Source organism: Dasypus novemcinctus, chromosome 7 (assembly GCF_030445035.2).
Source record: "Dasypus novemcinctus isolate mDasNov1 chromosome 7, mDasNov1.1.hap2, whole genome shotgun sequence".
In the NCBI taxonomy this organism is placed as follows: Eukaryota; Metazoa; Chordata; class Mammalia; order Cingulata; family Dasypodidae; genus Dasypus; species Dasypus novemcinctus.
Genome location: NC_080679.1, coordinates 82,126,510 through 82,139,076, shown reverse-complemented (window position 1 = coordinate 82,139,076; position 12,567 = coordinate 82,126,510). Strand labels below are relative to the sequence as shown.

The 12,567-nt window shown below is 34.6% G+C and overlaps 1 protein-coding gene across 1 annotated transcript in view; it reads right to left on the bottom strand.

The window, feature by feature from the left end:
- Positions 1–12,567, bottom strand: part of SCN7A (sodium voltage-gated channel alpha subunit 7) — a 91,474-nt gene that overhangs the window by 31,622 nt on the left and 47,285 nt on the right. Inside the window, exons 11-14 of the mRNA XM_071216332.1 lie at positions 5,736–5,832; positions 4,849–5,087; positions 3,732–3,905; positions 1,997–2,353 (exon numbers count right to left, since the gene is read on the bottom strand). Coding sequence (XP_071072433.1) covers positions 1,997–2,353; positions 3,732–3,905; positions 4,849–5,087; positions 5,736–5,832 — 867 coding nt within the window. The remainder of the gene's footprint in view (positions 1–1,996; positions 2,354–3,731; positions 3,906–4,848; positions 5,088–5,735; positions 5,833–12,567) is intronic.

Below are 12,567 nucleotides of genomic sequence, written 5' to 3'. Positions count from 1 at the left end.
TTTTGTGTTATTAGTATGATGCCCTAGAACCGGATGTCTGTTGAGAGGAATGAAGCTAAACGGATTTGGTAAGCTGAGCAGCATGATGGGTAATCATTTGGAAATGGAGGTACAGGTAACAACTTTCTGTCCTGAAAATAACTCCTCCCCTTTGAACTTGGATCAACTGGAATAAGAGAAAATTAGGAATAAGGTGGAGTGCAAAAGCAAAGAAACAGAAATGCTGAGGCAATTATATGTATATGTGTTGTTTCCCTCAACTATGGCTCTTCCTTTTGGGAATAAAACCTGCATTTTATTGGGAAAATCACCTTTCTACCATTATTTGTCTTATGCTTTGCTTTAGATCAACTCCAGCTCTAGGTCCAAGGGCTAGTGGGTAAACATAAACAATGTATTCCATAATCTGGACAAGAAATCTGTTTAGAAATGGGCATGTAACTTATTTAGAACTAATGAAGTAATAGAAGTTTGCTTCTCTTAGATTTGATGTGATATGAAGATGTGGAGACTTTAGACTGCAGTAGCCTCTTGATATCACAGAGTATATGAGCCAGGAAGGAGCACAGAGAAAGCAGAACTGAGATATACAAAGACCTGGTTCTAATGATGCCATATGAACTTTTATGTCACACCGCAATAAAGCAATATCTACCCCTGATATTTTGAATTATGTAAACTGATAAATTCCCATTTTTGTTTCAGCAAGTTAGAACAGGATTTTTAAGTCACTGGGAACTGGAAGAATCCTAATGGCTACAAAGGCAGAGATGCATTTTTTACATTAATTTGATACACATTTATTGACATATTTTTACATGTTGGTACTGTTTTAGGATTTGATGAGATAAAGAGGAGTCATAGTTCCTTCCCTCATGGAATTTACAGTTTAACAAAAAAGATAAACAAGTACATCAACAATTAAATGCAATGTGGATGTGGTAAGTGTATGACAGGTATGCCTGGATGAAACAGAAGCAATGAGGAAGGGCACAGATACAATTGTGTCTAACCTGCTTTTTTTTTTGGTCTTGTGTTTTGAGGCATGTATGTGATCTTTATGACTTATGAGTCAAAAACAAATTTGGGGTTATTTTTTTCTGTAAGAACAATTTTCTTTTCTAAAGGATACCTTTTTCAAAGAAGTGAAAGTTACTCAATTCATGTAATGCAACTTCAATTATTAAAAAAATCTAAAGTGAAAACTTTTCTTCTTAGTTAATGCACAATATTTTCATAGATTAATGGTTTTCAAACTTTGCTGCACACTTGAATCAACTGAGTTTTTAAAAAAACACAACAAACCCCTGATGTCCAAGTCATGTCCACATATTGATAAAATCAGAATCTCTGGGAATAAATCCAAGATATATTATTATTAATTCTTCACATAATTCTAATGAGCAACTAAGGTTGACAATCGGTATTACAAGTGCTTCTTACATTTATTGTGCATACAAGTAATCCGAGAACATTGCTAAAATACAGATTTGGCTTCCACAGGACTGGGAAAGAGTCTGAGAATCTACAGTTCTAACAAACTTCCGTGTGATTCCACTGCTACCTGGAGTAGCAGGTTATAAACCAGTGCTATCCAAAAGAAAAATGTTGCCAACCAAATTTGTAATTTTCAATCTTCTACATTAAAGAGTAAACAAAAACAGATGAAATTAATTTTATTAATGCATTTTATTTAAGCAAATGGATCCAAAATATTATCATTTAAAAATGTATCCAATATAAAAATTGTTTATAAAACAATTTCCATTACTTTTTTTGGATAGTAAGTTTTCAAGTCCAGTATGTATTTTACACTTAAAGCAAATCTCAATTTGGAAGAGCCATATTTCCAATGCTTGGTGGCCTCATGTGCACAGCACAGGAACTGTGTGTATATCAGCACAGGAATAGACCACTGGATCCTATCAATCCACATCATGAAAAGACCAGATAGGCTTTTTTTTTCATTGAAAATGTAAAGCCAATGATTACTTACCAATAAGTTTCCAATTAAAATGACCATCAGGTAGAAAGGAATACATGTGAAACGGTCTGCCACCTCCAAGCAGTCCCACAAGGTTTCTATCCACTCTCCACAAAGAATTCGGAACACACTCAGATAGGAGTGGAAGAAGTCATGCATATGCCAGCGTGGGAGCAGACAGTCTTTATTTATGTGGCAGACGTGCTCTTTGTACCTTCCTCCAAACACCTTCAGGCCGAGTACAGCAGAAAAGAAGGTGAAAGTGAACAACAGCAGGACCACATTTTTCAGGGCCATTAATGAATTATTCAGAGTCAGCATCAGGATCTTAAAAGTTGTCCAATATTTAGCCAATTTGAAAATCCTTAGCTAATAGGACAGTGTACAAAACACCAAAAAGAACAAGAAACAACAAAAACATGGTTAGTATTTATTATGGTATATATTTTAAAAATTTTGTCAGCATTATACACAGTCATTTTATGGACAATTCTTAATATGTTTTCAATATTCTATAATTTTATATACTAAATTTATTATCTTCTAGTAATCTATTTGTCAATCCCCATTCCAATAATATACTATGGGCAACTATCCAATCTTTTATTTTTAAAATATGTTACCTGTTTTTCCTCATTTTCACATCTAGATGATACTTAAAAGTAAGTTCTATTTGAATTCTACCAAATTCTTTTAAAGGCCTATGGAATATTTCCCTTCCAAGCGATTGTACCAAAGACCAACCACAACATTCTGGGTTTAATCTCAATACCCCCTTCTTTGCACTAACTTTTTTAAATTTCTATTTATATAGCATAAAATTACCTTAACATTTTTGGCCATTTTATTACACTGAAACAATAGTCAACTAAAATTCACACTTCACACTTTTATATGTGGGACATCTTCCCCAGCTTTTTTCTAATATATAATTGACCTTCTGGACTCAAGAGTTTGACTTTATATTTATTCATGTAAAACATAATCATCTTAGATTCAGTCCATTATGAGCCTTTCAGGAATTTTTACAGGTATTTTATCATGATTTCTGCATTTTCCAGTTTCCATAAATTTGATGACTACATATATATATATGTCTATTATTCAGAAAAGTTTACGGATAAGGACATAAGACAGGGCTGTGAAGAAGCCACCCTCTAAGAGGTAATCATCTGTATATGATAAACTAATTTAACTATTCTTGATTCCTGCTATATTTCTTCAACTTCTAACCAAATGTTGCAATATACGACCTATCAAATGCTTAACTTTTTCCGTAAATACCATTCTAATAACATTATTTGCCTAGTTTTCTGTATCTCATTACCTGCCCTCATTACAGATATAAACTGATTCTGACCTAATTTCATAATGATGTATTAATACATTGTGCTGGCCTGAATGATCTTCCTTTACAAAGTCTCCTACCCTTTACTTAGAAACAGTTAACTAATTCTAGTTTCCTAGTCACACAATGGCCTTCAGCCTTTGGGACTCGTCATTGTCCAGTAATCCTGATCTGCTTCCTAGAACTTATTTGGCCCTATTTTCTTTAACTGATTGGCTAAATAACAATAGAAGCTGCTTACTCTTTTCTGTAGCACTTTGCAAGTTATTTGTATATGAATGAATTAATTTAACCCTCCAAATATCTTTGTGGGTTAGGCATTACTATTATCCCATTCTATGTCTAAGGAAACAGATAAATTTTTCATAAAATGAAAAGTAGGCCTGGGATTCTACTTACCAGTCTAAATGACTGAAAAGAAGCCATGCCCTCGATATTTGCTAGAAAAAATTCCACTAAACCAAGGAACACAATTACGCTATCAAAAATGTTCCAGCCTACTTGGAAATATCCATATGGATGCATGGCGATTATTTTTAAAATCATTTCTGCCACGAAAATTCCAATAAAAACCTAAATGAAAGCAAAACACATGGGTGAAAATAGGATCTCAATAGCTCTATTGGGCCATGGTATCAAGACAGTGCATACTTGGGAAGGGAGGGGGCAATAAATAATTTCCACCTAATCTGACTGAGTGAGCACCCCAAATTTAAGTGGCAGGGGAAGTAGATGTGGCTCAAGTGATTGGGTTCCCGTCTGCAATATGGGAGGTCCAGGGTTCAATTCCTGGGTCTTCCTGGTGAAAGCAAGCTGGTCCACAATGCAAGCTGGCCTGAGCAGAGAGCTGGCCCATGTGGAGTGCTGTCCTGTGTGGTGAGCTGGCCCAAGCAGAGTACTGGCCTGTGCAGGAGTGCTGGTCTGCATAGGAGTGTTGGCCTGCATGGCAAGCTGGCCTGAGCAGAGAGCTGGCCCATGTGGAGTGCTGTCCTGTGTGGTGAGCTGGCCCAAGCAGAGTACTGGCCTGTGCAGGAGTGCTGGTCTGCACAGGAGTGCTGGTCTGCATGGCAAGCTGGCCTGAGCAGAGAGCTGGCATGGCAAGATGATGCACAGAAAAAGACATAGGGGAGAGACAGTAAGAGATGCAGCAGACCAGGGAGTTGAGGTGGCAAAAGAGATTAAGCACTCTCTCCCACTCTGGAAGGTCCCAGGATCAGTTCCCAGTGCTACCTAAAGAGAAGACAAGCAGGCACAGAATGCACAGCAAATGGACACAGAGAGCAGACAAAGGGGGGTGAGAGGGGTGAGGGGAGAGGGGGAATAAATTAAATAAATCTTAAAAATTTAAGTGGCAGAATTTTCAACTCCAACTGTATTACCATTCAATGATAAGAATATTTACAATGCAGATAGGGAGAAGCATCTGAAAAATGTAAGAATTATAAAGTAAAATAACAGGGGTAATAGTGACCAAAGTTAAAACTGCAAATGAAATACTATACAATGAGCATCTTACCAGGTTTCCAATGTCAAGAAAATGGCTCATTTCTTCACTCATTGGGTAATGTTCCAAGGCCAAAAATATTATGTTTAAAATTATGCATATGGTAATGGCAAGATCAGCAAATGGGTCCATTATGATCATATGGACAAACTCTTTAAGTTTTAACCAACATGGAGAACAATTCCAGATCAGGAAAGTTTTAGCAAATCTATACCAACACAATGGGCATTTCTTTCTTGATTCTTTAAGTTCTGAAAGGAAAGAATGGAAAAGTTAAATGTCAGCAAATTATTTTAGTTCTTAACTAATAGAAATGCAAAGGGAGATTTGAAATTAGACTTCTCATTTAGTATTAGCAAATCGAAAAACACTATACTAATAAACACGTAACTGAATATATTTCCTCTATTTGGTTCATGTTTGCTTAGTGACACAAGTGAAAATAAGGCAAACTGTGGGTTGGAAGCAGAACACAGGAGTATCTTTCAGGACAACAAATAGGAACTATAATTGTAAATATGATAATTTATTTTTTCATAATTTATAAACTTGAAAATAATAATTTCTTTCAATAATTTCCATGATAATTTTTTGATGGTGAAAAGGCAAGTTTAGAAAGGACCTTGAGAAGTTAACATTATATATTCCAATCTCTATTTGAAGTAACAAGTTAATACTTCTATATTGTTTTAATGTTTACAAAGGAAATTCCACGGCCATCTTTGGTGATTCTTTCCAATATTTACAACACTCAGACATTGTTCATTATAATATTCACATCTTATTTTTTAAATTTTGGTTACCATCATCTGAAATTCTGAAAAATTTCAGGATTTCTTTAAAAGTAGATTTTATTAATGTCAATACATTCCTTCGGGTCTAAATACTTTTTACTTTACCTGTTTCATGTCTGAGAGCAGCATCATCCGACATATCCACACATGTGCTCATAGAAATTGATAGTCTTTTCTTCAATTCTATTTGTATGGGCTTGGTCTGAAAAGAAATTTGATGAGTCTATTACTGTAATAGGTACAACCTGTTAAAATGATGATTATTATCTACAGTTTTTTTTCTTGGTTCCATCCTTTGCCACTCTTTATATTGTAGGCAGCATTAAGCTGCTTTATGATTACTTGGAAAATGAATGTGAATAATTCATAACCCAATAAAATCACCATATACTACAAGGTCAGCAATTAAATGAGTAACAGCTGGGATTGTTAGTAGAGTTATCTATATTTGACAAAGAATGAAGTGGATAGTCAAGGATTATTGTGAAGTGTCAGATGGCAAACTTGCTACTGAATAACAGAGTATTTTTCTAGCACCTTCATTTTTCTTCCTTGAACATGCTAACTTTATAACTCTGTAGTTCCCTTGGTGAAATAAAAATGATTTGCTTCTGTGATAATGAAAGAAGTCTTGAAGAATATCAGGTAATAATGGAATGGATTTCGAAGGTTCACCTCAGTTAGAATATATATCATACTAGATGTCTAGAAAAAAGTAGACCCATAAAGGAAAAATTCTTTCTTCCTCCTAGGTCTCTCCAATAAAAGTTTTAAGAGACCCTCTATTTTACTGATCTGGCTGAAAAGGGTTAAAGGGAATCATAGTATTGGAAAGGTACTCAAAACTGCTAAGTTTTGAGGCAAATGTTACGAGTTCTGTATATTCACAACTATCACATGTGTAAGTACAGTTGCTCCCAGTGATGGTGTGTTGAGTTTGTGTTTCAATGGAAACTCTAGGAAATTGACAATGGGAGGATATTATGCCATATAGTGGTTCCCGCCATTATATTTGGCACACGTAGTGAATGATGACATTTATAATTAAGTCAATTTATGGTAAATATTTGAGGATGTTGTTGGATAGAGGAAACTGGCCTGGGGACTGCAGATGACCTAGCACTGAGGGAATCAGTGGTGGTTGAGCCTCACCTATAACCCATACCAGTCTACCCTGGCTGGCAAACTCTGCTGTGGTCTATCTAAAGTGACAATAGAAATCAGGAGAATTAGTGCTTTATGTCATTCAATGTCAATCAAGTCTCTTCTTAAGTCATAAAGGCTGGAGCTTGAGGAGGTTAGAACCAATTGTAGTGATACCGAGTTCCAACAGGAAATTGACAGATTTAGGAAGTCTACAGATCTCCTTCCCCTTACATCTATATTAATAAAAAAGTAAGCAAAAAGTCCAGTAGTGAGGTTAGTTTATTGACTTAAACAATGCCTATTTCAGATATATATTATATATTATATTATATACTAAATATATTACAGTGGACTATAAAATTACATAGAATATGTTATAATTTATACAATTCCAAATTTCTATGAGATAAAAACCAGGAAAAGTATAATTTTTTGTTATTTAAACTTGACAGGGAGTTTTAAATTTATCTTCGTAACGATGCTACTTAGTGATGTGGTGAATAATGCCATCAATAATATTCTTTTATAAGATTCTCAATAAATGATTATTAGCTAACTGAAGGAATAAACTAAAATAATATTACACAAAGCTGGGGTATGGAAAAGGGAAAGGCAGTATAGTGAAGCTGAAATAAATCCCATTCTTTCATAGTGATGGAGATAATATAGTTTCAAGGTGTTAAAGCAAGACTTAGGGGAGTAACCACATCACTTAAAGTTATGGTGTTAACCCCACAGTTAAAACAAGAAAAGCTTATCTGAGAAATGGCAGTTTGTTTTTCTACATTCTTCTAAATACCTTGTAGTCACACCCTTTTAAATGTTGTGCCGAGGAATCTGAATCTGTTTGTAAATGGCCATTGCGGGGGGCAAGTAGGACTGAAATCCAGAATACCCACAGTCACCAATCACAGGTTGGCATCTGCCCAGATGGGGGTGCCATTTTCTAATTTGCACTGAGATACTTAGAGGCCAACCCCCATGATGGTGATATTGGCTTCATAGAATGAGTTAGCTAGTGTTCCTTCTTTCTCAATTCTTTGGAAGAGCTTGAGAAGATTGGTATTAATTTTTCTTAAAATGATTGGAAGAATTCACCTGTGGAACCATCTAGTCCTGGGGTTTCTTTCTTGGGAGGTTTTTGATGACTGATTCAATCTCTTTACTTGTGATTAGTTTTTTGAGGTCTTCTATTTCTTCTAAGGTCAGTAGTTTGTTCTTATATTTCTCAAAAGTTGTCCATTTCATCTAAGTTGTCTAATTTGTTGGCCTACAGGTTTCATAGTATCCTCTTATAACCTTTTTTATTTCTGTGGGGTCATTGGTAATATAACCCTCTCATTTCAGATTTGACTTATTTGTATCCTCTCTCTTCTTTCTTTATCAGTCTAACTAAGGGTTTGTCAATTTTGCTGATCTTCTTGAGAAACCAACTTTTGGTTTTGTTGATTCTACTATTTTTTTTTTTTTTTGGTTCTCAATTTCATTTATTTTTCTCTAATTTTTGCTATTTCTTTCCTTCCACTTGCTTTGGGATTAGTTTGCTGTTCTTGTTCTAGTTCCACCAAGTGTACAGTTAAGTCTTTAATTTTAGCACTTTCTTCTTTTTAATGTAAGCATTAGGACTATGAATTTCCCTCTCAGCACTGCCTTCACTGTATCCCATAAGTTTTGATATGTTGTGTTCTCATTTTCATTCATCTTGAGATATTTACAATTTTTTTTGCAATTTCTTCTTTAACCTACAGATTTTTTAAAGAGTGTGTTGTTTAACCTTCATATATTTGTGAATGTTCTAGTACTCTGCCTGTTATTGAATTCCAACTTCATTCAATTATGAGTAGAGTAACATCAATCTTTTTAAACCTGTTTTTGACCCAACATATGGCCTATCCTGGGGAAAGATCCATAAGCATTTGAGAAAATTATATATATATAATTATATATATATATAAAAATATAGAAAATTATATATATATATAAATTATATATATATAGAAAATTATATATATATATATAAAACATTTGGGGTGCAATGTTCTATATATGTCTGTTAGTTCTAGTTTGTTTATCATATTACTCAAGTTCTCGCTTTCATTATTGATCCTCTGTCCAGATATTCTGTCCATTGATGAAAGTCATGTTTTGAAGTCTCTAACTATTATTGTAGAGACATCTATTTCTCCCTTTGGTTTTGCCAGTGTTTGGCTCATGTATTTGGGGGCACCCTGGTTAAATGCATAAATATTTATGGCTATTTCTTTTAAGTGAATTGCCCCTTTACTTAATATATAATGCCCATATTTGTCTCTTATAACAGTTTTGCATTAAAATCTGTTTTGTCTGATATTAGTATAGTTTTTCCAGCTTTTTCGGTTACTATGTGGGTGGAATATATTGCTCCAACCTTTTACTTTCAGCCTATTTGTGTCCTTGTGACTAAGAGGAGTCTCTTATAGACAGCATATAGTAGGCTCATATAATTTTATCCATTCTTTCAGTCTGCATCTTTTGATTGGGAAGTTCAATTAATCAACATTCAATGTTAATACTGTAAAGATATTACTTTGACCATTTTATCCTTTGGCTTTACTATGTTATATCTTACTCTTGTCTGCCTTTTTATTCCTTTATTTACCCTATTAATAGTCATCTTTTCTACACTCCTCTCCAAACCTTTCTCTTGTCTTTTCCTTTCAGTCTCCAACATTTCCTTTAATAAAAGCCAGTCTCTTGATGACAAACTCACAATTTCTGTTTATCTGTTAAAATGCTAAACTGACCCTCATTTTTGAAGGATAGTTTTTCCAGATAAAGAATTTATGTTTGCAGATTTTTCTTTCAGTATATTAAATATACCATTCCCTTCTTGGTTTCATGATTTCTGATGAGAAATCATCATAGTCTTATTTAGTGTTCCTTGTATGTGATTAATTGCTTTTCTCTTTCTGCTTTCAGAATTCTCTCTTTATCTCTATCACTTGACATTCTGAATAGTATGTATCTCAGAATATAGGGAATTAATTTTTCTAGATAGCATCTCTTATAGCACAACACTGGGCTCCTCTCTTACACTCAGAAGGGGCTCTGTGTCCTAAGAATGGCTTTGCTGAGTTTTATGACACAGTCAGGTTAAGTTGTCTTCTGCCTAGGAGAATAGCACAGTCAGAACTCCACTAACAATCCAAGGGTGCAAACTGAGTTCCACTGAGTTACATTCTGGTTACAGTGTCTCAAGTCTTGGTATGAAATAACAATGTTATAAAAAATGACTATATAGAAATGAGATACCTAGGAACACAAACATTTTAACCAGCTGTGACTTAGTCTTTCATCACCAACACAGAAACACACAAAAAATACTAAAAGTCCACAAACTTATGCATACATTTTTACAATTTCTTCTTTTTAATGTAAGCATTAGGGCTTTGAATTTCCCTCTCAGCACTGCTTAAAAAAATAACAAAATGCATACAGTTATTAATAGGGACAATCAAAACTACCAATATTGATAGATGTCAGACTCCAGAGATTCTTTAGTGATTGGCATTTTTTAGTCTCAGCAAAAACGTCAATATCCTGAATTTTATGAGTACTTTCTTTCTTAAATAATTTATGGGACATAAAAGCATACAAATGAGGAAAAAAAAAACAGAAGCAGTGATACTAAAATTCTGGAAGAACAGCTACTAGAAAAATAAAAGTCACAAAAACTACACCGAAAGATATGTTTAACAGAAATAAATTAAAGGTTAAAACCTTGCACTTACAAGTGTTTTTTACACTTATTTTGGGAGATGGCATGGAGTTAATTATACTCAAATAACCGGTTGGTTAAGATCAAATACCAAAATCATCCCTCACAAAAATGTTTGCCTTTAGAAATCATGGCCTCATGACAGTTATTTTGAACAGAGTACAGACTATCTGTGAATTAATATTCCAAATCCTAATCAGCAGCTTGTCTGATCAAACTGTTAAGACATTTTGTTTACTGACTTGGCTGCAAAATGGTATTGCAAAAATATTTACTTTACCAGCATCTGCAGGAACTAAAATTTTGGTTTGTGAAATTAAACTACAGAGTTTTTTTCAGGAAACAAAATAATGTGAATCCAATAATCCAAATGTACTCCAAAAGTATAATTTTAACAAACTATACTTTTATAAAAACAAAAACAAAAACAAAAATCTATTTGCTTCCTAAATGTTATATCTTTAAGCTAACTAGCAGCATATGCCTTTAAAATGTGATGGGGTTTCTTTACGTAAACTGGTATCACTATTAAAATTCAACTTGTACTTGGGGAAACTAGTACTCATTATGCTAAAATAGGGGTTATGTTATATATAATATCACTGCAGATTACAAAGTGATTAGTTTCTATCACCCTAAAGATTTTTAATACATAGTTTTTTAAAAATCACAAATATATTAAGATAGATGACATTCAACTTTTTGCACAATCTGCCAGTTCCCCATCCTTTTGTATACCTAAAAAAGAAGCATTTCTTCATAAGTCAAGATCAGCTACTTCAAGGTCCAAGATATTTTTTTTATCATATACCTTATAAATTTTGGTTTTTGATCTTTCCAAAATTCCATATCATTTAAAACTAAATATTCAATTCTTCAGTGCTGATCCTAGAAAACCACCTTTTAATGGATCTTTGAATGAAGGAACAAAACCATGTTCAGTCACCGATACAAGCAGTGTAAGAGCTCAAGCCTTTAATGGGCAAGCCACAAGGTGTGAAGTTTGGAAAAGGTGAGGGTTAATGTCCTGCATTATCAGAATTCATCGTGTTTTCAGTGCTAGTAGGCTGCACGTTGTCTGCAAGGTTGGTGTGCATGCTCGAGAAACAACTCTCTAAGTACATTTAATTACTTTATCAGCAATTTAATTTTTGCTTCTAACTTCATTCTCTTCTTTGAGCTGTTTACTTTCTACAGCATTGCCTCTGCTTTCTGCTTACTTTTCAACTGGCTCTTTTTCACAGCCACGTTGATCCTCTCTGCATCAATGATACTCATTACAGTTTCGAGCAAAGTGAACTCTCTTTGTTCTTCTTGCTTGGAGACACAGCTTTGCCTCCTTCACTAGGGCCAGCAGGCATCAGCTGAGGAACCTGCTATAAGCCACTGGCATGTGCTGAATATGGATACCACTTAGGCCATTCATTCCTGGAGTACTGATTTCCAGTGATACATTGCTCATTTGGGCATTCTCCCTTAACAACACAGAACAGGTAGAAATGTGAGCAAGGTGACCAATGTTTTCAGTGCTGAATTGTCACGATATCTTTACATGTACCATGTGTTGTTTAATTCCCCAGGGACAAACCACCTCTCCAAGATCAGAAAGCCTTGCTGACGGTTATGATGTGCTCCTGCACCTTGGACCTGTTTGCCCTCCTGCAGCCTCCAGTTGCGCAGCTGCACAGTGTGGCCCAACCCGACCCAGGCCTCGCAGTCTGCAAGTCCTCGAATGAATTTTTATTTTTAAAGAAGCTTTAGAGTACATAAATGTTATATAAAAAATACACGAGATTTCCATATACCCCACTCCCTGCCCTTCCACATTTTCCCACATTAACAACATCTTCATTAGTGTGTTATATTTGTTACAACTGCTGAACATATATTGAAGCATTGTACTAGCCAAAGACTATAGTTTACATTTTAGCTTATATTTTGCCACACACAATTTTATAGGTTTTGACAAAATGTATAATGGCTTGCATCCATCAATGTCATGCAGAACAATTCCAAAATCCCCAAAATGTGCCC